The 23000-nt window shown below is 40.5% G+C and overlaps 1 protein-coding gene across 3 annotated transcripts in view; it reads left to right on the forward strand.

The window, feature by feature from the left end:
- Positions 1 to 445: 445 nt before the first annotated feature.
- The window catches only part of LHX9 (LIM homeobox 9), a 32590-nt gene continuing 10035 nt past the window's right edge, over positions 446 to 23000 (forward strand). For 2 of the 3 annotated variants that reach the window (XM_070939314.1, XM_070939312.1), the window contains exons 1-3: positions 446 to 619; positions 3914 to 4116; positions 8001 to 8371. In XM_070939314.1, the coding sequence (XP_070795415.1) occupies positions 446 to 619; positions 3914 to 4116; positions 8001 to 8371 (748 nt within the window). Of the gene's footprint in view, positions 620 to 3913; positions 4117 to 8000; positions 8372 to 14889; positions 14896 to 23000 lie in introns of all 3 variants that reach the window. The other variant, XM_070939313.1, reaches the window with a different exon arrangement.

Below are 23000 nucleotides of genomic sequence, written 5' to 3' on the forward strand. Positions count from 1 at the left end.
GATCTCTGCTTTAACCTGCCCCCATCCCTCTCATTTCCCTATATTGTTTGGCTTTTCTTTGTCTTTTAACCTCTCCCCCCCCCATCCTCTCCCCTTTTTTTGCGTGAACCATTTTTTCGTTATTGTTGTCTCTGTTTGCTCAAGCCTCAACTTCGTGTCTGCGTTCTCTTTCTTTCTCTCCCCCCTCCTCGTTTCCCCTTCTTCCCCTCCCCTTTGCATCCGTCCCGTTCCTTGCCTGCCTTTCTTCAGGAAGGAGCCCAGTCTTTTGCACCGGCCAGGCGGGGGAAAGACCCCCAAGATCATTCCCGCCAGTCGCCGCTCGGCAGCCTCCCCCCAGTTTTCAGCTGCTACCTGCCTTCTCTCCGGAGCCACGAAGCTTCTCCTGCGGGCTCGTCCCGTCGCCCGGCGATTCGGATGCTCTAAACCAAGACTCTGGGGCCTGTATATGGAAATAGTGGGGTGCCGAGCCGAAGGAAACGCGTGTCCCTTCCGTTCCCCAGCCATGCTTTTCCACGGCATCTCCGGAGGCCACATCCAGGGGATCATGGAGGAGATGGAGAGGCGGACCAAGACCGAATCCCGCCTGGCTAAAGCGGGACAGATGAATGGCCGGGAAGCGGTAAGAAGTGGCGGAAAAAGTCGGGGGTTTTCACAGAAGAGATGAAGGAAGGGTGGATTTTGTGTGTGTGTGAGAGAGAAAGACCCCCCCTCCCAATCCTAGAAGTAAGCTAACTGGAACCTCCCAGGGACACTGGAATGTCTTGTGTGTGCGCGCGCGCCTATTTGAGAACGCCCAGATAGACGTTCTTAAAGTCTCACTTCCAGGTATATTTGTCAAAAGAGTAGTTTCCAGTTGTCTTTTTAAAAAGATGTTAACCACTTTCCCCCCTATTTTAAAATCACAATTGTTTCTTTGCATCTGGGCTATTTTTTTTTAAAAAAAAACCAACAACAAACAAGCTCAGAGATAGGCATTATAGCGTGATCATAAAGATATTTTATTCAGGAGTAAATTCTATTGAGTTTGTAAGGTCAGGCTTTCAGTCCCAATCTATTTTGTAAAAGTGTGGGTGTTTTGTGTGTGCGCGCGCAGGCGGGTGAGCAGGACCCAACGCAAGATCTCCAAAAACATTCTCCAGGGAAAGGGAGGCGTTGCTCCCGAATGAAACTGATTAAAGGCGATTTGCCATCCTCCCCCCTGATCGCCCGTCTAGTTTTCCCTAGCTAACTTTCCTCTTGAAAAGTGTTTAAGGTGTTTGGATTCCACCCAATTGCTTGAATATCAAGTTTCGGTTCTTTCACAAGCCCGGCCCCTATCAAGATTAGGAAGCAAGTTCAGGAAAGTTTGCTTAGTTGAGGAGCTGCGACTTGCCATTTTGAAAACGAGGCATTTGGAACTGTCGTTTTCAAGGGCAGTTTCACGAAATGAGAAATGAACTTCGCGAGGCTCAATGTCATTTGCTTTCTGAGTAAGTTTAGAAGGAAGGCTTTTAAGGGCTCTCAAGGGGCAAGAGACTCTAAACCCAACAGGCTTCCGAACGAAATTGTTTAGAAGATTTGAGGGCTACCAAATTTACTCCCAAGTAAGTTCAATATCTTTTGAAACGACTCAGATGTCTTTTATATTCCAAATCATTTATAAAACAAATAAGTGCAACAGAGGAGAATTATGCATTTTGGTGGCTTTCAAACAGATTAATTTTAGTTATATTATTCGGGTGCTGCTGAAGATTCATTCTAACTTCTTGTATTGGAAAAAAAAAAATAAACGTTTACCTTCGCTTCAGTTCTCTGGTTCGCTCTAAAGGCTACAACTTGTAAAAAGTAGCACTGAGGCTGAGCCAAATCGACAAAACGGAACAAACAATTAGAGCTCAGTCTCCCTCCCACCCCATCCTCAGATTTATTTTTATTTATATTTATTTTATTTTTCTCTTTTAAAATGCCTAATAATTGAAGTCGTTCTGAGCGTTAAGCAGAAAAGCAGAACAGTTTCTTACTAGATTTCAGAACTCTAAATTAAGTCGAGGAACCCCAGCGGCAAGAAAAGGGACTTGGGTGTGTGTGTATGTGACGGGTAAACAAGGACATTATTTCCTTTGCTCTGAAATCCCAGAATCTCCGGTGCATTCATAAAGAATACAAGTAAGGGTCTACCGAAAGTTATGATTCTCCTCCAAGCACAGCAGAGACCAAATTCATTAAGGCAACAGTTTCGTTATCATTTCAATTTCTTTATGTTTTATGGGGGGGGGGGGGGAGAGGAGGATAAAAACCCAAATAATGAAGAAGACAAGGGGGGCGGGGGGGGGGGAAGAACCAAAGCCATTGGTTTCATTTGTGGTTCTGCCACTATTCCTTGTGCTTCATAGGTTCAACCCTTTATATATTTAATCTGTGGGAAATTTTAAATTGTTTTCCAAGTGGTTTAAATCTTCCTCTTTCCTCTCTTAAATGCAAAGGTAATTTGGAAAAGATTTTTTTTTTGTGTGTGAAAATAATGATTAGTTCCCGAGTCCTTATAACAAACTTACAACCTGTTTTAACGGGCCACGTGCTTGAACTGTCTTTCTACCCGTTGACCTTCCTAGTGGACATTCCCAAAATCCAGGTAGTAAGGACTTTATAAGGCTTATATTCCTTCCCCCCACCTTTTCTCCTTAAGTAAACAACATCCTGAAGGGAGCAAAAGATGAAACGATGCTTCCTTCTTACTTTCCTTCAGTAGTCTGACACTTTTTTCAAAATGTGTTCTGGAGTTGAGCCCAGGTCAAGAAAATGAAAGTGAATGGCTCGGGCAGTAGACCTCCCTGCCCGCCCCTCCCCCGCCCCCAAGCACGCTGCTTCAAGCTCACATCTCAATCTGTCCCGGGGTGGTTTTCTCAGATATAAATCCCCAAAGCGCGCTTTGAAAAGGAATCAACTAGAACCCGGCCTTTTGCGCTCCTAGGAAGCGAAGCAGCGGAGCTCGCCCTCGCTAGATTTTCTGCCTTACTCTCGGGCGCATCCCTTGGCTGCACGAAGGCCGGAAAAGTTATTTTGGTCCGGGACGAAGGACCAGATATAACGAGGGTTATATCTTCTCTGAGCAGAATGTAAACCCTACAATTGAAACTCATCCCTAGGATTCAGACCACCATCACCCCTCCAGCAACCAGTATCTTCCACGTCAAAACGCCGGCTTCTCGCAAAAGCGGCTCCATGCAACGTGCGGGAGTGAAAGGCAAGCGAAGCAGCAAGCGGGAGGTTGCCAGTTCCTGCTTGAGGCAGAGTCCTCTTTAGGCTTGGGAGAAATCCAACAGTTTCTTCCAGCAAAAGGCCTTTCTGGGAAGCCAATCTAAGCCAGAAATTTTGACTTCACCCACCGCATTTTCTAGGCAGTCCTCAGTTTCCTGAGGACTTAAGCAGCCTTGTGTGAACGCAGCCATCGCGCTCTGCCAATGGAGGGCGAAAAGATGAGTGAGTCCGAACAATTGTGGTATATTCGGTAAGCCAGAGAGCTTAATGCTGGATAAATCCAGTCGATGGAGGGGATCCGGATTTATTGTGCAGTAAAAAAGCTTATACCTAACTATATCGAACTACATATAATAGAATTCAACAGGACTTACTCGCAGGTACATGGAACGAAGCTAATGCCCGTTAAAACCTAGGGGACAGAAATAATAATTCCTAGCCTCCTTAGGTCTCCACAGAAATGAAGCGGCACTAAATATTATACAAACCACAGAAATCCAGTAGGTTTGTGTAGATAAACCTTTAGCTAAGGCTCGTTACACATGCCTTCTGATTTTGGTTAGAAATATCTCTGCTATTGTTTCTTCTTTTTTCTTTTTAAAGGCTGAAATAGTACACCTAGATGTTGAGCTTGTAAGATTTTGCCCGACGCGCTGACATTTGCTTCCCTCTGCAGAACATGCCTCCGCTGAGCCCCGAGAAGCCTGCCCTGTGCGCAGGATGCGGGGGCAAAATCTCCGATCGCTACTACTTGTTGGCTGTGGACAAGCAATGGCACCTCCGCTGCCTGAAGTGCTGTGAATGTAAACTGGCTTTGGAGTCAGAACTCACCTGCTTTGCCAAGGACGGCAGCATTTACTGCAAGGAGGATTATTACAGGTAACAGCTCGCAGGTGGGTGGGGTGGGGTGAATAAGATGGGATGATTGAGTTGCATGAGCGTCTCTAGGCTCCGAACTTTCCTGAGAAAAATCATCTAGGGAGCATTCATTCATATTTGCAGGACAGTTACTTTTCCTCTCTTGGTTACTTGAGGTTAAGTTTATGCAGGTATGAATGTCCTTGGCAGGTAACTAGATGCACTGCCCCTTTTTTGGGTGGAAAATTAAACACTATAAGAGAATATCAGGATCTTATCTCCCACTGAAAACAGAGAAATGACACCCAGCATCGACTCAATTGCCTTGTTGGAAATTATGGTAAAGGCAATTCACAGAGGTGCTTCCCACCTCTGCTCCCCACAAACAAACATTTTGCCTCTATTGGAAGAAAGGGAGGAGTGTCATCAAGTGATTTAAAATCGTGTCCCAGATATGGTACTAAATCTGTTCCTACCATCATTTCTCACCACTTCCTCCATGAGAAGTCTAGATTAGTGCTTGGTTAGTGGAAGACCATTTGAAAATGTGCACATTCCCCTTTGAATTGGATGCCTTGTGAAAAGGCCCTCAGAAGCACAGGTGGAAAAATCCAGGGCAGAGATTCCCTACTGGGAAGCAGGGATTTTACTTACTGCTGGGAAGTAACTGACAAGCAAGGCCTTCTCTGCTCCATCGAGCTTTACAAAATGCCTTTTTCCTATAGGAAGAGCCGGTTGTTTAGAACAGCGACAGGGCAAAAGTCAAGCCACCAGAAAAGCCGCTTGCCAAATACTTTCCCCAAGAATCAGTGCAACATCTCTGCAACACTAGTGACCTCTTACTTGCATTGCACCTGTGAACTCTTACAGATTGTGTGTTCATGCAGTTCGCTTAATCGGGTCAGGAATGCATGAGCGGAGGGATTCGCACAACCTGTTAAACTGGATTAGTGTTAATGTTAGTAAAGGCTGGGTAAATAGCGGACACAAGTGCAGGCCATTTTGAATAGGTTATGTTTCAATGTATTTTGCCTATTCAGAAAAAAGGTTAACTAAGTAACCAGGTTAAGAGACCACATCCTCTGCAGATCCTCTCCGCAGTGGGCCCTTGCTGTGTTCTTTCCTGAGTTATGGTTGGAGTGCTGTTGATCTACCCATTCCTTAACTAGGGCCTGGAAGGAAAGGCTTGGCAAAGGAGCTCTCCCGCTGGGCAGTCTGCTCTACTTTGCTTGTTAATGAGAAACTGCCCTTTGACTAGCCTGGCTATAGCCTATCTGTTAAAGGGATATATTCAAATTTTTACCAGCCTCCCTTCCCAATGTGCTGAGCGAGTATTTCCCATTTTTATTGTTGTGTTCCAACAGAGCCTCAAGCATCCTTGGAACCATTTCCTATTCATTTCACAAAAACTTCTAAGATGTCCACAAAATGGGACATGCTCCTTATTTACTAAGCACTAAATACCCTTGAATTCTGTGAGATCTATTTCCAAGTAAGAATGAGTTAGAGCTGCCAATTTTATCTTATACCTACTAAAGGTAAGAAAGGAGCCAAGGTATGCTTTATGTTTAGCTTTATTTCTGATATTTTCAAAAAAGATACATTCCTAAACTTAGAATTAACTTTAAGCTTTATTTCCAATGTTAGCTTTTTTCAAACAACCAAAGAGTGACTTTGAATTACTTTTCAATTTCAATTTCATAGGATCCTTACTAAAGAAGGATCATGTTCCAGTGTAAAGCGTGCTATTATTGGTTATTATATATATATACCAGACAGATCTTTTTCAAAGATTACCCATTCATTTGAATGGTGCTCCTCTGCGAATGGATAGAAGATTCCCAACGTTTATCTGGAGCCAGAATAGTAGAGCCTGCTTAGGTTCCATATTTCATACCCCCAGGCCAAACGCCTTGTTGTGGTAATAAATCCCACACTCAGGGAAGAAGCAAACTCTGTATGCAGCCCCCTTTCGCCCGGAGGGGACCAACACTAAGCCGATGGGTAGGGAGGCCCTCTTTCTTTGCTGTTCTTTGATTGTACGCTGCAGGAAAGGAGCTTTGCCTCTCTCTGGCTTCTGGGCTTGCCGGGTGAATGCTCTCTCCACCTGAGAAATCCCGAAGGAGCTTAGTTATATTGAGCCAGAAAGAGCATCCCCGAGCACACACAGAGAGCATATGCTTGCAGACCTGGGATTGCAGTTAATAGGGCTATTTTGGGTGGTCAGTTTGGGAGTGGAGAGAAGAATGTGAGGCTGAGCTTCCTCATATGCTTGAATCTCTGGCCTCCTCCCTCATTTATTACGGGATACTACTTTGGGGAACTCAGCTGACATTTCTGAGCACTGCCTTCCATTATAAAACAACCCAGCATCACTGCAAACTTGACTAGACTAGTCAACCCAGTGGGTTCAATTATTACATATGCTGATTTTTCCAGGCAAAGGTGACCAAAAGGTTATTTTTTCCCCATCAGCGCAGGGCAGGACATTTTTTTTAAAATTTTGGTGGACAGAGAAAACTATGTCTGGCGGCATAGCCTAAAAATATGAGATCATAATTCCATCCCACCAGTTAAATGCTAATTTGTTTTCTATTTCTGGAGTGGTTCAGCCTTAAAACTTATGCAATTAATTCATTGATTTCCTTAATAAAATGTCATTGCTTCACAAATTACACTATACAAACTTTATTACACAAAAAACAGTTTGTGTAGGGGTGGAGGTTGGCATCTTACATTATTTTTTCAGTAGATGGAAAAGGCACCTACTTATAACATGAAAATATAGTAGGGAATTATCCTTAATTGTAATAGTACAATCCTAATCCTTGTAAATTCAAATGTAGTCCCACTGAGTTCAACAGGTAAGTGGGAATAACTGTGCAAGACCCACTATGGAGTACTCCATTAACCCAATTTTCTGGGTTAGTGGAGTACAAACAGGCAGTATTTACAGGACAAACTGAACCATCAATTAACCACGCGGGATGGGTGTACACAATATGCTTGGCCGACTGGTAAATTGAGGCTATGTGATATCCCAAGAAAACAGAACTTCCCCCAGGGGAAATTAATGAGATTTATAGGGTTTATCCCAAGCATATTTCAAAAGTAAGTTTCATAAAATTCAATGGGATCAATTCACAAAGAAGGTGTAGTTGAGCCCAGTTTAATTTCCCTCATACAATGGTATTTTTCTTCTGCCCCCACATTTGTGAAAGTTCTCCTAGTCTTTTTTGTGTACCAGATTGCAAATATAAAAGACAAGAATTTAAGAAACAGCCGCAGCACTTAAATCTAAGAATCATCTTGTTCTCATCTTCTTAACTTTTTTTTTTGTCCACTTTTGACTCTTTTGGTTGTCTGAACAAGTCCTTGCAGCTTTCTTGGCAAGATTTTTGGGAACTGTTTTGCCAGTTGCCTGCTTCCTAGGGCCAAGTGAGAGTGACTGGTCAAGGTTACCCAGCTGGCTTTGGGCCTAAGGTGGGACTAGAACTTAGGGTCTCTTGGTTTCTTGCCTGGCATCTTAGTCACTACATCAAACTGGATGTCCATCCCCCTTTTAAACAATGCCTATATTCTCCCCTTGTCTGTCCAACTTTAGACAGCCTTCCTTGCTTGATCTGTACAAACTGGAGTTCAGAGACAGAACTTATCCAGAAGGCCACTTTCTCCTCACTTCCTCTGGATTTAAAGAGCAGTGTAGGCTCAGATGCTTTTTGAGTCAATTATGCCCCCCTTACCCGATCTATAACTACTATGTTATTTTTCCTTGGCCCAAACTGGTTTGAGCTCAATCAGACTCAACTAATCTTCACCCTTAGTCAATCAGGCCTGAGGGGCTGAAGTGCCGGTGCCTCACTGCTCTTGGCTGGTCTCCACTAACTCATGTGCTCTTTCCCCAGAAGGTTCTCCGTGCAGCGCTGTGCCCGCTGCCACCTGGGCATCTCTGCTTCGGAGATGGTGATGCGGGCCCGGGACTCGGTCTATCACCTCAGCTGCTTCACCTGCACCACGTGCAACAAGACGTTGACAACAGGCGACCATTTTGGCATGAAGGACAACGTAGTCTATTGCCGGGCACATTTTGAGAGCCTGCTCCAGGGCACCGACCCAGCCTCCTACCCACCGGCATCACTCAGCTACACCGAGCTGGCAGCCAAGGGTGGCGGCCTGGCCCTGCCTTACTTCAATGGCACCGGTACAGTCCAGAAAGGGCGGCCTAGGAAAAGGAAGAGCCCAGCTCTGGGTGTTGATCTGGTCAGCTACAGTTCAGGTGGGTTGTAGGATAATCCTCTTTGGGAGAATCTCTCAAGGGCCCTTCACCAGAGATCTTAAACATATACTGGGAGTCATGCTTGCTTTTTTCCACCCCTGAAGGATGCTGGACACCAGGTTTTTTCCCCCTTGCAACCCAGTTTGTGAACTGCAGAGCAGGATTTTTGTTAGATTGTTTCAGAGTTTCTCAGCTCTCCCCCAAATAATCTATTTACTTCAACATTTAACAAATATCTTGGCAGAAATTACTGTCGGCAAGAGGCTACTGAATTAAAGGAAGAAAAAGAACATATTGCCTGTAAAATTGGCCTTCAAGCCAGAAATGAAATACGCTTTTTGAAGAATAGGATCATACATTGCACAGAAGAAAGTTCCCTTGAGGTTAAGGGAAACATAGGTTATGGAGGGAGGGAGGGGGAAAGAGAGGGGGGAGGGGGGAGAGAGAGTGGGGAGGGAGAGAGAAAGAGAGAGAGAGATTTTCTCAATCAATTAAATTTCCTTCGCTCAGGAACACATGGAAATATAAAATGAGTACAGGGCCAACCTCACACTGTTTATTAGGTCAAAATGTGGTTGGTTGGTTTTGCCAATCCAGTTTTTGCAATTTAGGGGATTATGTGAATCCATCCGGTATGTTTAGGATTGCAACCTGCCACTGAATTCAAACTATATTTTAGATAAATATTGCCTATACCGCTGCTTGTCTCAGTTTTATATTTGAAAGAATTCTTTAGGAAATTTGGATATGCAAATGTATTTCTTTTCTTTGCTTTCCTTAGCAACATCTTCCTACCTTGCATATAGTTTGGTCTATTTTACAATAAACGTATTTTCAGGCAAGTAGAATGAAGGCAGAAAATATGCTTTTGATATTTTACTTTTAAATATGCAAAGTACATCACTTTATGCCTGTAAAGTAAAAAGTTAAAACAAGTTAAAATATGCCTGTAAAGTTAAAACAACTTTGCAAGGTGGGAGAGTCTGATTTGCCTTCTCTAACTCTATTTTTCAAGTTGCTGAAAAATAAGGTGTTTCTTTAGACTTTAGTGTTTGTGATAGCATGGTGTTGGATCTGGGGACTTCTTAGATCAGATTTTTTTTTTTTTGCTTAAAATTTGCTTAAAATGCAAATCTAACAATGGCTATTTTGAATCCAATTGTTCAATAGAGCTTCCTTTCTTATAGGAAAATAAAGCTACATTTGTTTATTTGCCAAAAAGTTCTGTTCAACCAAGTCAGCATATCTGTTTCTGAGAAGAAATATTTTTAAAGAAAAGTTTTCTGGGGATGTTTAAGTTTCTGCTATTAATTTTCCCTGTAAGAAAATACTTGATGTTTTGGAATTATACAATCAATTTTTCATACTTACTAAGGTACTAATTACTTTAGTACAATCTGAAAACCTTAGTAGCACAATGCCGTCACTGTGGTGGGATAAAACCTTTTTTTTTTTTCATTTATAAGTACATCGCCAGAACGATCACGCTATAGATTGCTAGTATGGCACTCTACAAAAAAATTGAAATTCTAATTGTGGTGATGAGAATCGTGACCGCGCTATATTTAAGCAGAGTTGAAATTCGTTCAAGTCAGAAACCACCAGCACAATCTGATCCTTAGGTAGTCCGCAGTTAGCCCCAATGAATTTCTTGGCGCTTATGCTCAGGAAAACGTGAGCGGGCTGTTTCCCCGCTATTGTTGCGAAAGCACCTTTTTGAAAACCAAAGTCCCTGGTTCCGAAGACTGCGGAGAACCGAAGGGACTCCGCGGGACCTTCCCTTCGTGAAGGACTTTTTGTCCGAAGAGGGCTCTGTTCGGTTCTCTTATCCACCGTGGAACTCGGCCTGCTCCAAAAGGATACAGTGGTTGCATCTATGCTCCGCACGAATTTGAACTTCTGAAAAGGCGGGAAGGGAGCAGAAAACTGATTGTTTTGGATCGGACCCTCGTGCAGGAAATAGCCAGAAGCGAGGTTCTTTTTCGAAAACGGGAAAATCTGAGGCTCTGGACTTGACTTACTTCCTTCTCTCTCCGGCGCATCGCTTTAGTACCGGGTTAGGCAGGTCTGAGATGCGCCTTAGAGCAGCCTTCGACCGTCTGGATAAAACAAGTTAACTGTTGGCTTGTTCAGGTCGAAGGCCTTCCCAGCTGCAACACGCGAGGCTCGAAGGGGCTGGATTTTCGGGGGCTGCGCAACCCGCTCTTTGCCCCTTTTTAAAGCCAGAGGTCCTGCACCAACCCAGAAAATGGGTTAATCCAGGAACCAGTCGAAGGCTTTGTCTGAAGAACCCCCTCTGTGCTGCGGGACAGAGTGCTCTCAGGCGGGGGGGGAGGGGGGCAGGGCAGAAGGAAGCCGAGCTGTTTTTAATTGTTCGCTGTTAATTGGAGCTGGCACCGGCACCTCTGGCAGCGGAGCTGCTTTGAGGCCAGGCGAACGGCCAAGGGAGCGCTGGGGCGCCTCTTCCCGCCGAGGCAGGCTGGGCCGCATCCAACAGGGAGGGGCCGCCTCCGGGCGTGTCGTCCCTGGCGGCGGGGGAGGAAAGCTTGCGCCTGGGGCTAGTCTTGCTTTGAAGCGGGCAGCCCCCACTTTCTTCTCCGTTAGGAATGCGGATGGGGGAAGGGGGGGTGCAAGTTTGAGCCCCCTTCTCTAGGAGGGGGCTAAGGCGGCGGTGGCGGTTTGCTCTGGAGGAAAGCGGCCTTTCCTCGCCCCACCGCCCCAGCCTTATTTCAGAGCGAAAGAAAGGGATCCGAAGTCAACCAGCTGCTTCTGAACAGCCTCACCTTTCCCAGGTTTACTCAAAAGTAAGTCACTTAACTCTTAAGCTTCGCAAAGTGGCCCTCCACGGTGCAATTGGATTGGTTTGCACTGTTTTCTGCAAAAATAAAATAAAATATAAAGAGTAAAAGTGTAAGGAAAATTCGGGAGATATTTCTGAGTACGTTGATTTCACTGGGCTTCAGGCTTGAGTTGCTTAAATTTCAGGGTACATATATTTTAATTGTATTTAACGACGGGCTTGGTTCCTTCGATTTTGTTGCAGTTCTTTCATTTCTGCCTCGGAGCGACTCAGTTTTAGGAACCAAATACTCCTCTCGAGAGAAGGCGTTAATACCGCCCTTTCTGAGAAGAAGAAAGTAAAAGTGAATGCAAGGTAATTTAGAAAACAGGGCTCCTCGCGGCTCCTAACTTTCTCCGAATTACGTCATAAATCCGCTCCGATTTATTTCTGGGGTGGGGGTGGGGGATTGTGCAGGAGGATTTCCAAGTCGATCGCTCCCAGAATCTATTCAAGAAGAGCAGTTCGATAGCTGCATGTGTGAACTCTGACTGGAATCGTTCATTCGTTTATAATCGTACTGAAAAATAAAGACAAAACCAAACCGGCTACTTTTTCCAGCTAGAAAGCTATAATCACGACGACTGAACGAATGCTGTATTGTTGAGAGCAAAAGAATGTGACAGGAAATAATGGAACGAAATAGTTCCATGCAGATAAATTTATTTTAATAAGATGGTGCTAAATAAATTTTAGAGAATTAAATGCTAATCATATGACACGCCCCCCCCCAAATTTAGCATAGACTGAAGTCAATGAGTTTAGGGCCAGTAAAGGCACTAAACTAGAAAACGGGAGACCATGCATTTTAGTCCCACTTTAGCCATGAAAGCCAGCTGGGAGACCTTGGGCCAGTCACTGTCTCACATCTTTGAGGTGGATTGAGCTCAATCCACCTCAAAGGGTTGTTGTTGTGGGGAAAATAGGAGGAGGAAGGCAGTTCACTGCCTTTAATGATTGGTAAAAATAATAAAGGGACATACATACATACATGGTTCCATTTTCAATTTCTATTGTTTTCTACAGGAGAGTTAAATACTTCTTTAAATCTTTCCTAGTTTCCTAGAACATGATGTAAATAATTCTGAGACTGGTTGGGTTGTGCCCCGAATTAGTTTGGCCCATTTCATTATTTGTGGTTGTAAAAATAGGCAGATTTTATAATCATCACAAAGGAAATGATCAGGCCAATCAGATTATCTACATATGGTTATTTTCTATTCTGTTTCTGATCAAAGTTACTATGATAGGACCTGGACCTTAGTTGTGATTCAAGAAAGACTGGTACTCAAAGACATAGTGTTATTTTCCTGCTTTATTGGAACTCTACATGTTAATGAAAATAAATGTTTTAATTCATATTCATCCAGTGGTAGTGTAATGCTACACATTTATAGGAAGGGTAAAAAACCTGTAATAATTAAAGACACCACCATCTTTTTATCTATCTATCTATCTATCTATCTATCTATCTATCTATCTATCTATCTACCTATGTCTATGTAATTTGCTTTCTGTCATCCAAATGTCTAAGAGGTGTTTGTCATGATTTGATGTTGAAGAAAGACTGCTTCTTTATTTCCCCTCATCCCAATATACACCCCAAAATATCATTTTTGGGGGATAATATTTCTGATAAGCAACAATTTTAATCTGGAATTCTATTGATGCTTGAATAAACAAATAAATAAAGGACTTATTTCTGGACTATAGATCAGACATACATAGTTCTCTTCTCATGTCACTGAATATAATGACATATTGCAGACAACTGGAGTTATTTCCCTAAATGAAGGTCTCCCTTCCACAAACAAAATTAGATAAAAAAGAATTTCCAGGCGGAAAAAGAATTGCTATATCCTAGATTAGGGAATACTTGAATATAATGCATCTGAAATCTTGTATGTATCATCATATTTACACACATATATCCCAGTAGCCGCATCCACAGTTACCTTGACAAAGCTATATCTCTGATTTGAAGCTGGCTTTTATTTGATTTTTTCTCTGCATTTGTAGTGTAGACAGTATAGAAAATTGAGTGTGTGTGGGAAGTTTAGTAAATCACTTCCATAATCAAGAAATCTATATGGTTAAGTCCATGAAATAACCAAGAATTAAGCTTGGCTCAAAGGAGAAATGACCATTACTCTGTATGGTAAACAAATTTAAAAATAGTTTTAATTTGTGATAAAACAAATTAAATCTGACAATCATATAGAAATATAACCTTTCAGGCTATACAATCTGATTTTACTCTGAAAGAAACTTGCTAGTTTCCGGAGAATTTTAGTCTTTCACATGGCCTGAATAGAACCTAATTCTGCTTGCATACAATTCCATACTACTCCCCCCCCTCCTCAATTCCAAGTCACTAGTTTAATATCTGAAAGTCCAAAAAGACCAAACACAAGTATGTATATAACTATTGTTAATGTATTTAATAGTTAAAATACTTTAATAGTTCTGAAGGTATCAGTACCTTTTTATGTCCACGTTCTGCTGATCTTTGGGGATAAATCAGTCCATTCCTTTCTCAATAGAACATATGTGGAGTTTCAGAAATGCAACAGTTAATTCAGATCTTACAAAATCCTTTGATTTGGCAAAGTGGCTTAAAACATCTTTTTTTCCATGATAGATGCTTTGTGCAAGAAAGACAAAGTTTTGGGTATGAGAAATTAGAGTGTTTAAGGGAGGATAGAAAACCAGATACATCAAAGTAGAACAGAGATTGCAACTGAGAATGGAAATGGATTGTGTTTTCTTCTTTTTCTTCTTTTATAAGAAGAAAACTGGCTGAATAGAATTTATGTGGTACTTGACTGGCCCCCCTCTTTGCCCCACTTCCATTTGAGTTCTGCAGCTAAAATAAGAGGCTTCACATTATCCACCAGTAAAAAAACGAAAAGAAAAGAAATCATAAAATGTTAGCTCTCAACATCTTTGAACTGCCAAACAAATGTAGCAGTGACCTCTGGTGGCTTTTAAATGGAGAAGGCCTGCTCATGGAGTGGGGGAGGAGAGTTTTTGTGTACTGTTTAATTTGGATGTGCTCCTGGCTATTGTGTTAGCCTTAAAATGTGATTTAAATTGAGAGAAAAATAAATTTGACATATTTTTTTAGTAGGATTACTTCTCACTTGCCAAGTTTTCTTCTATTTAGATTAAAAGCAGAAGTAAATTGAAACTTATTTTCTTTCTCCCCCTTCAGGAATCTTTAAGATTAATAAATAACTTCTATCTATTATTGAGAATACTAACTGAAGATGGTGGTAAATTGTGCTTTGAGGAATCTATTGCTCCATCGGCTGGAAAGGCTGCTTATTGGATGTGAATCCTAACAATCTAGAGTCTAGATTAGAAAGAAAGATTTAGTATATGCGTCCTGTTTCATATGTTGCAGTAGAAAAGCAAAGTGCTTTTTCTAACTCCCATTTAAAACCCTTATTCTTTATTGGATTTAAGGCATTCTTCCTTTTCCAGCCAATTGAAGCTTGGTTTAGATATGGTTTCAGTATGCATGTTTATAAAGATCTGATGAGGAACTGGCCTGCCAGTGGAAGGTCTGCCAATGGAAAACTCAAGGGGTGGACAGCATATGGCAACAGTGCTAGGATATATAAAATATACAATTATGTTTCTGTGTGACTCTCACTAGAAATCAGTTAATTATCAGCTATCAGTTAAAAATCAGAGGCAGAAATAGGTATTTCGCTTCTTTGTGATGGAGTACATTATCTTGGGCTTGGGAAAAATATATGTTGCTTCTGACAACATGTCCAATACATTATGTTAAACTACCAGTCATAGATACCAGTTAATCAGGTTTTTTATGAATAGGGAATTTGTCTTGCCAAGGTTTTATATCTTCTCTGGCTTTTGGGAGTATTTTGACATAGGATGTTATGTCTATCAAGTGCCTTGCCTAGGTTTTGCTTTTATCAGAAATGTGGTCTGCAGGAAACAGAAGCTTTCCATGATATGGAAATAAATATTGCCAGGTAGCTGCTATAGATGAAACCTCTTTATGAAGGAACATCTAAGTGATAGGGTAGTCTAATTCAAACACTGGCAAAACTGCTTAATTCTCATATAAATTTACTTTGCTTTTACTAATATGTGCATAAACCCACATTACAGTAGCTTTAATGTTCATTTGGATTTTACAAATGATTTTCTTTTGTTTTTGCTTTTTTAACAGGCATATATTTATAATATATTTACACACATTATTACCTAATTCATTCATAAGACTCTGGGTGGCTATTATCTATGAAAGGAAATCATGGGTGCTTTCATAAATGAAAGTGTCATGCCTATGAATAAACCCTCTAATTGCGCTGTCCTATCCATCTCTACTCAGAAACAGACCTCACTGTATTAATTGTGACTTTCTTCCAAACGAGTAAGTTCAGGAACTCACTGCCTGTTTGTTAGCAGTAGTTCATGAAAAGTTCATAAATTTCTTGCTACAAAAGGCAAGGGGCAAAGAAGCAGTTCCATTGATACTTTTATAACAAGTAAGCTGACTAGAGTCACCTTATAGGGGAGATGGTTGGCATAAAAATAATAAGTTGATAAATGCTGACTCAAGGTACTGACTGAAGATATGGTTCCTAAAGATCCTACTTTCCTTTCCATTTTGAAAGATGATGCTGGGGCTATCACTGGGAAAATACTGTTTTGCAATAAGACAGCAGTTTCGGAAGCAGCAATTCTCCATGCCCTATTGCAGCTCAATCAAAGAAAAAACAAATGTTTTCTCTCAATGTTCATTTGTGTGGGGATAGTAGAAGACCAGACAACAACTTGGGTGGCTGCATGCCAACAATAGGTGTCTGTTTTAAGCTGTAGCTTTTGGCTTACTTGCTTAAGACCATGTGGCCCAAGGGATGAAAAAATAGTCCTACATAAAATTGTATTTTTGGTTTTTCTTAAAACAACAAGAACATCTGGGTTGAGGGTAGGAAATCTAGGATTATTATAAACATCTCTAAGAAAACTGTTTATGTAATGGACATACCAACAAGCAAAATGTGAGCAGCAATGTAGATAGAAGGTCTTCTATGTCTGACTATGCTTTTATCTGACGGCAGAAATTGAGTAAAACAGGTGTCCTTTTACATGGAGTCCACCCAAGGGTTACCAGTATCGAAAAATTGTACTCTAATTAATCTCAGAATTGAAACAAAAAGAAATTAGGGGCAACGTTCTCTTTCTGAAACCAAAGGAATTTGGATGATATTCTCAGTAAGTGAATGCACTCATATGCATTACAGAAAAGAATTAATGAGGCTGAATGCCCTAAAACAGCATGATCATCCTTAGCAAGTATAGTGTGTTAACTGTTAGAAAAAAGCAAAATAATATAGTAAAAGAGGAATAGCTGGGTGTTGGAATCTGGTACCCCGAAGAAGAGCATTCAGCACTGTTCATTTTGTTGTAGACACATCATGTGGAACTTAATCCCAAGTATATTTTGTTGTGTAGGTGGAAAATGATTAATACAAGTCTAATTTGTTCTGATTCATTTTTTAAAATCAACATATCTTCTAGTGATGGAAAAAATAATTATCTGCTCTATTTGATTATCAACTTGTAACTAAGGAAATATGAAAGGATTTGCATGACCTAGTTCCGGATAAATGTAAACCATGTGTTTTCTTAGATTTCAATCCAATTAAGCCAGTTAGTACTAAAAAACATATATGGTTTACGTTAATGATAGTGGGCAGGAAAAGTGTTGAGCACAAAAATCTAGTAATTGTGAGATTTTTTAAAAAAGAGATTGGTATTTGTGCAATGATGGAAAATATCCAGGATTAAATAAAGGGATATAATATGTGAATTCAGTGGAAAAAGCAGGTAGAATGAAAGAGATGGCAAGACTATATAGCCTCAGAACATTTTGAACCCAAACACCTTCCCCAAGAGAAACTTTCATTGATTTTTCTACTGAATATAATAGGATTGCAGCAGCAGGTTATAGCATACTGTGTTTTAGAGTAAGAGTTGAAACAAATGAAGAAAGGATTAAATAAGTGATTTTGTGTGGCTTTCTCTAGTAACATGCCAGCTTTTTCTGATCTGCTGGTAATCTAGTTGCAGGTGGAAATATACAAAAGCATGAAGAAAATTCACACAAAATCAATGTGCTTAGTTATGATTGTTGTCCACTTCTGTAATCACAGAGTTCATTTTTATGGTCAGTGCTAACGTTTGATAGAGTAAGGAAAGGTATAGGAGGATGGAGTAATATACTGTATTTACATATAACCCTGTAGCAGATATTCTGTACTATGACTCGGCACCCTTCAGAAATGATTCAGAAGAAGCTCTTCAGAATACACATGAGCCCAGTTCTTTTCTGGTGTTTGTTAAAGCAACTCCTTTATTTCAGGTTTGTATGAAAACACAAAAAATGACAGGCTGCTTTAGTGAATAGAGGAGAAGTGCTGTGCTCATGTGAGGGCCAAAGTGCTTCTTCTGAATCATTTTTGAAGCATACACAGTCCTACTGTGCACTATATGTAGTATTTACTTTCAAATTATAACTGACAAGTAATTGCCAAGGGCTGAGAAACATCACAAAGACAAATATATGTAAGGATTGCTCCTAAGTCCATGCCAGTTCTTTTCCTGTGAATTTGTTACATTAGAATTACTTTAGAAGTCTATTTTGAACTATACATAGAATAATTCAGTATCTTAAAACAGAGAAGAAAATGAAATTATTAAAAGAATACATAACACAGAAATGGTGTAAAATAATTTTGGGGAAGAGAATTCTAACCATCTGGGATAGTAGATATTAAAGATTGTGGGCACGTGGTCCCAAGCTATCTGAGATATTTTCAGGAGAAGTTGGAGGAAAAAAATCTTTTGCTAAGGATAGACATCATTTATTTATTTATCTATTTATTTATTGGTTCGACTTATATGTCGCCCTTCTCCGGAGACTCAGGGTGGCTGCGTTAAGCAATAGCCTTCATACTTTTGTATATACCTGCTTAGTAGGGCTTTCGCTCCCCCCCACAAAGCGGTGTTCTTTTTTATAGTCAACTTATTGCCCCCACAATCCGGGTCCTCATTTTGCCTACCTCGAAAGGATGGAAGGCTGAGTCAACCTTGAGCCTGGTGAGATTTGAACTTGCAGTAATTGCAGGCAGCTGGTGTTACTTAACAGCACTTTAGTCTGCTGCACCATCAAGGAGGTCAATGGGTCAAGAGCCTGAACTCTGAGCTGTTAATAGGCAAATTTGTCAACATATTGTCAACATTTTGTTTTTAAAATTTGGTTAGTCACCATTTTTACCAGAAAAGGTGGTAAAAATCAAATCAATGATTAAATAAACAAGATGGCAAAATATGGCAATGTGTTGTGAAAAATACTTCCTTTAAAAGCTTATAGAAATTATCTTTCCTTTGGTTGCCTTCAGGGAGCACTGAGGTCATTTCCTATTCTGTAAGCCCTGACAAGTCTTGTGAAATTGTTGTCCGTGATCAATGGACTGTCAGCTGTTTGAGGATTTCAAATAAGCAAAGCACAGTCCTGGGTCATTGAACAGGAATTATATGAGTTAAGCTGTTATTGTTATGTTTTATAGATGGCCAAATCAATGGGGCTGAGAGTCTATTATTACTTGCTTACCTATTCTCTAGAGAAATGTGAGGTATTTTGCCCAGGCAGTTAGATGGTAGGGGGTTACTGGTGGGTTACCATATATAGACAGCATTCCTATTTGTGAGACATGACATTTGCACACAAGTACTGAACATTGTTGGACTGGATTCAGGCAAATCCAGAGAATATTTTGCTTTCTAATGTGGTAGAAGTTAAAATATCTGCAACTTCTTTTGTTTGTTCTGTACGTTAAGCTGATGTGAATGTTCAAGGCCCAAGGGCTCCCACAGAAAAAGAAGGGAGGTAACTCCAGGATTAAAGATGAAACGTGCAGTTGATTTCTCACCCATTTGGAAAACTTTCTTCCATTTTGAAATCCTAATTGTTATACCAAATAATTTTTTTCCATTGCGCTGAAACAATTACAATAGTGCATTGCTGGGGGATGTTGTTCAAGGCCAGTCTCATCATTTGGTAGATTGAGAGAATCATCTCAGAAAACAGATGCCAGGATCCAAGGTCATGAGCTGTATCATCTGCCATAGGCCTTACTCTAGCCTGCCATCCTTAGATAGAGTGAAGACTGGTGTTCTGTTGCCACAGGTACAGTAGGGCAGAAGGTGCCATTTTGTTATTGTGCTCAGGCTGATATCTAATGTCTGTAATAATTATGGCAAATGACTGAAAATATCTAGTGTTCTTGTTCTGTTAGATTTTCTCTTAGTGGCTTTGGAAGCACAGGCAGCCCTTGTTTATTTACTGTCTCATAGAGCGAACTTTCACGGTTATGTGGTGCCGAAAAGGTAATTTTGTGACCAATCCTTGCATTTATAACTTTTGCAGATCTGTAAAGCAAAAGAAAGCTGAAGTAAGATCATAAGTACAGTCATGGTTTCACTTAGTAAAGTGACCATTTCACTTAAAGACCGAGTGGCCGGTCCCAATTGTGGTTGCTAAATGAGGATTATCTGTACAATGGAGGTGATTTAGAATAAGAGCAAAGGCTTCATTTTTTTCCTTGTTCATCTGCTGCTAATGGAAATATAACCAGCTATTTCTTAATCTCACCCTAACTAGCATTTTTGCAAGCCATTGCTGTTATAAAAATATGGCCTGTCCATTCCTTCCTCTTTGCAAACATCTATATCACTGATGTTCCTTCTCTGGAGAAATAAAATGATTTGTGTTGCCCTGACTGTATCTTAAAAGTGAAGCTGTAAGGTTTTCTTCCCTTAGCCTTTGCAGTGGATTGTGCTACCGTTTCAAAACAAAACAAGAGCACCATTGGCATCAATGTATTTGCCAGAAAACCTCCATCAAATTATTGTGGTATGAAATGCATCTGATCAGGGTACAAGTCAGCTAGACAGTTGAGCAGTCCCCTTTGATATACTATTCCATTTTCCCTTCCACCTAATTTTTCCCATTTTATTTTCCATATGTCAATATCCTTTGGACAATCAAGTTTCATTAGCCTGTTCTGAGACTTTTTGCTTTATATTTGCCCTTCTCGGAAGAGATGTTTTATTCTATAAACCAGCTTGCAAAAATACACCCCCCCCCCAAAAAAAAATACAAGTTATTTTTTATGAGGAATATCAAAATTTAGAACTTTTCAACAGCAGCAGCAAAAGTGATGCACAAATTAATGATAGGGTCAATAGGATACTATATAGATGGTCGGTTTGGAATCACTAAATGAAGAGGTTGCTACAGGTCCTTGACTTACAACAGTTCATTTAGTGAGCATTCAAAGTTACAACGGTACTGAAAGTGACTTGACCATTTTTCACACTTGCGTCCTTTATAGAATCTCTATGACCATGTGATCAAAATTCAGATGCTTGGCAACTGATTCATACTTATGATGTTTGCTGTGTCCCAAGGTTATGTGATCACCTTTTGCGACCTTCTGACAAGCAAAGTCAGTGGGGATACCAGATTCACTTAACAACCATGTAACTAACTTATCAACTGCGGTGATTCATGTAACAACTGGGGCAAGAAAGGTCATAAAATGGGGCCAAACTCACTTAATGTCACAGAATAATAGAAATGTTGGTCTCAATTGTGGTCATAAGTTGAGGACTACCTGTATATATTTTTCTGATTGACCTTCATTGGTAATTCTTCCTCATGTAATTAGGAACATCACACCACAGCACAATACACATTATGTAAAAGAGAACTTGGGTAGTTTGGTCTAAGTTAAGGTACTGAACTGGGAGTTGGGAAATCTGGGTTCTGGTCCTGCCTTAACCACAGAAATGTCTTTAGGCTAGTAACCTCTTCCTAGCCTTGGGAAAAAGGCAATGGCAAGATTTCCAAGAATACTGCATGGATTTCTCCATATACTTGCCAGAAGTCAAGAATGATTTGAAGACCACAAATGCTACCTGAGAACAGATGTTCTGTACGGAGTATAGAAGAACCACATTTGATTCAGGTTCAGAATGAATTGATGCCTAAACCATGGGCATCTTCCAAAAATTAATGAACTAAAACAGTTTTTTTCATCTTGCAGCTTCTTAAATGTAATTGGTATTACAATGTCAATAATTCCCAGTAAGCATGAAATTAATGAGCTGTTGGATATTCTTTTACAAACTAGTTGAGAAAACATTATTTCAGTTCTGATTTTTCCTTTTAATAGAAGGCAAATGAAATCATAAAATGTGCTGTCTTCTCCCTCCCTCCCCCCTCTCTCTCACACACCGCAATCTATCTCCATGGACCGATGTAATGTGTATAATATAATCTATGTTTTCCATCAATGGGAATAGCTATACTTTGTGAAAGAATTCCAGCCACCTGTTGGGAAGTTTATTCTGTTCCTGCATGATGGTAGTTTTGTTAAATCATTCCTGAAAAGTGATATACTATTTCATGCCTAATAGTTAAAACAAATTCCCTTGTTTTCTGGTATGGAATGTATTGATAGTTCTGAGTTCTGATCTCCACAGGGATTCTTTCCACATAATAGAATCAGGATTTTAGAAAGCTTCTTATTTTTTTAGGTAACTGGCTCATTTTAGTTGCGCAACTAGAGCTGCAATGTTAGTGACAGCTAAACAGCCAAGAGTCAATGGTCTACAATTTACACTTTTCTCAATGATCTAATCCTGCTGAGGATTTGTGGCAATGGTACAGCTAACAGTAGAACATAAATCTATATGAAAGCGAGTTTACACAGAGCTATGTCATATAATGTCTATACTTACTGAAGCATGAAACAAAAAGAAACCAGCACTTGCTGCTAAAGATGGCTCCTAATATGTGATTATTGGATTCATACATTGTTCTGTCCTTTTTTCCAGCAGGAACTGCATATGTATATATGTGTTTTCATCATATATTACCTCTTAATTTGCTTGTTAACAGTTAGAATTTATCACTTTAGCAACAAGGCCCAGGCTTGAGTCAGAAGGCAGAAAGTATACCTTCTACATGAGAAAACAAAATCCTAGTGCTCTATCCAACATGGAGCTGCTGTTCATTATAAACACCTGGGGATTGGTGATAATCCTGGATCAGATCATGCTTTTCCTGAAGGAGGTCTGTGATGCAAAGGTCTTCCTGGACTTGTGGCTATTGCTCAAGCAGCAAATAGAAGTCGTGACTAGGGGGATTTCATCCAGGTTCATCTGGTAGGCCAGTTATGGTCCATAACTGTTGGCTATGGTCCAGATAATTATGATTCAGGATGTTCTGGCAATGATAATTTATGTTTGCCTAGAGACTGGATTACAGGAATGTGGCCTCTGTGGGTTGCTTTTGGAGATGACCCAGAAGCTGTAGCTAGAACAAAATACTGTAGTTAGACTACTGATGGGACAGCCAGTGTGAATTTACACCTAATTTGAAATCATTGCACTGGTTACTTGTAGTTTCCATACTCAATTTGAAGTGCTAGTCATAACCTCTAGAGTTCTGTTCAGAGAAGCTCTGACACATATCAGGCTCCTTGCCCAAATCAAATTTTCATGCCAAGTCTGGTTATTGAAAAGAGCTCTGTTGAATACCCCACCTCCTTGTATGGTAGATACAGCATGGAACAAAAGACATGCAATTCCCATTCGATAGAACTCTCTGAGGTGGATCTTCCTCCTTGCTTTATGGAAACAAATTAAGATGATACCATACCATTGTGCCTTTGGTCCAAA

Source organism: Pituophis catenifer, unplaced genomic scaffold (genome assembly GCF_029215685.1).
Source record: "Pituophis catenifer annectens isolate HBS135680 unplaced genomic scaffold, rPitCat1.0.hap2 SCAF_3, whole genome shotgun sequence".
In the NCBI taxonomy this organism is placed as follows: Eukaryota; Metazoa; Chordata; class Lepidosauria; order Squamata; family Colubridae; genus Pituophis; species Pituophis catenifer.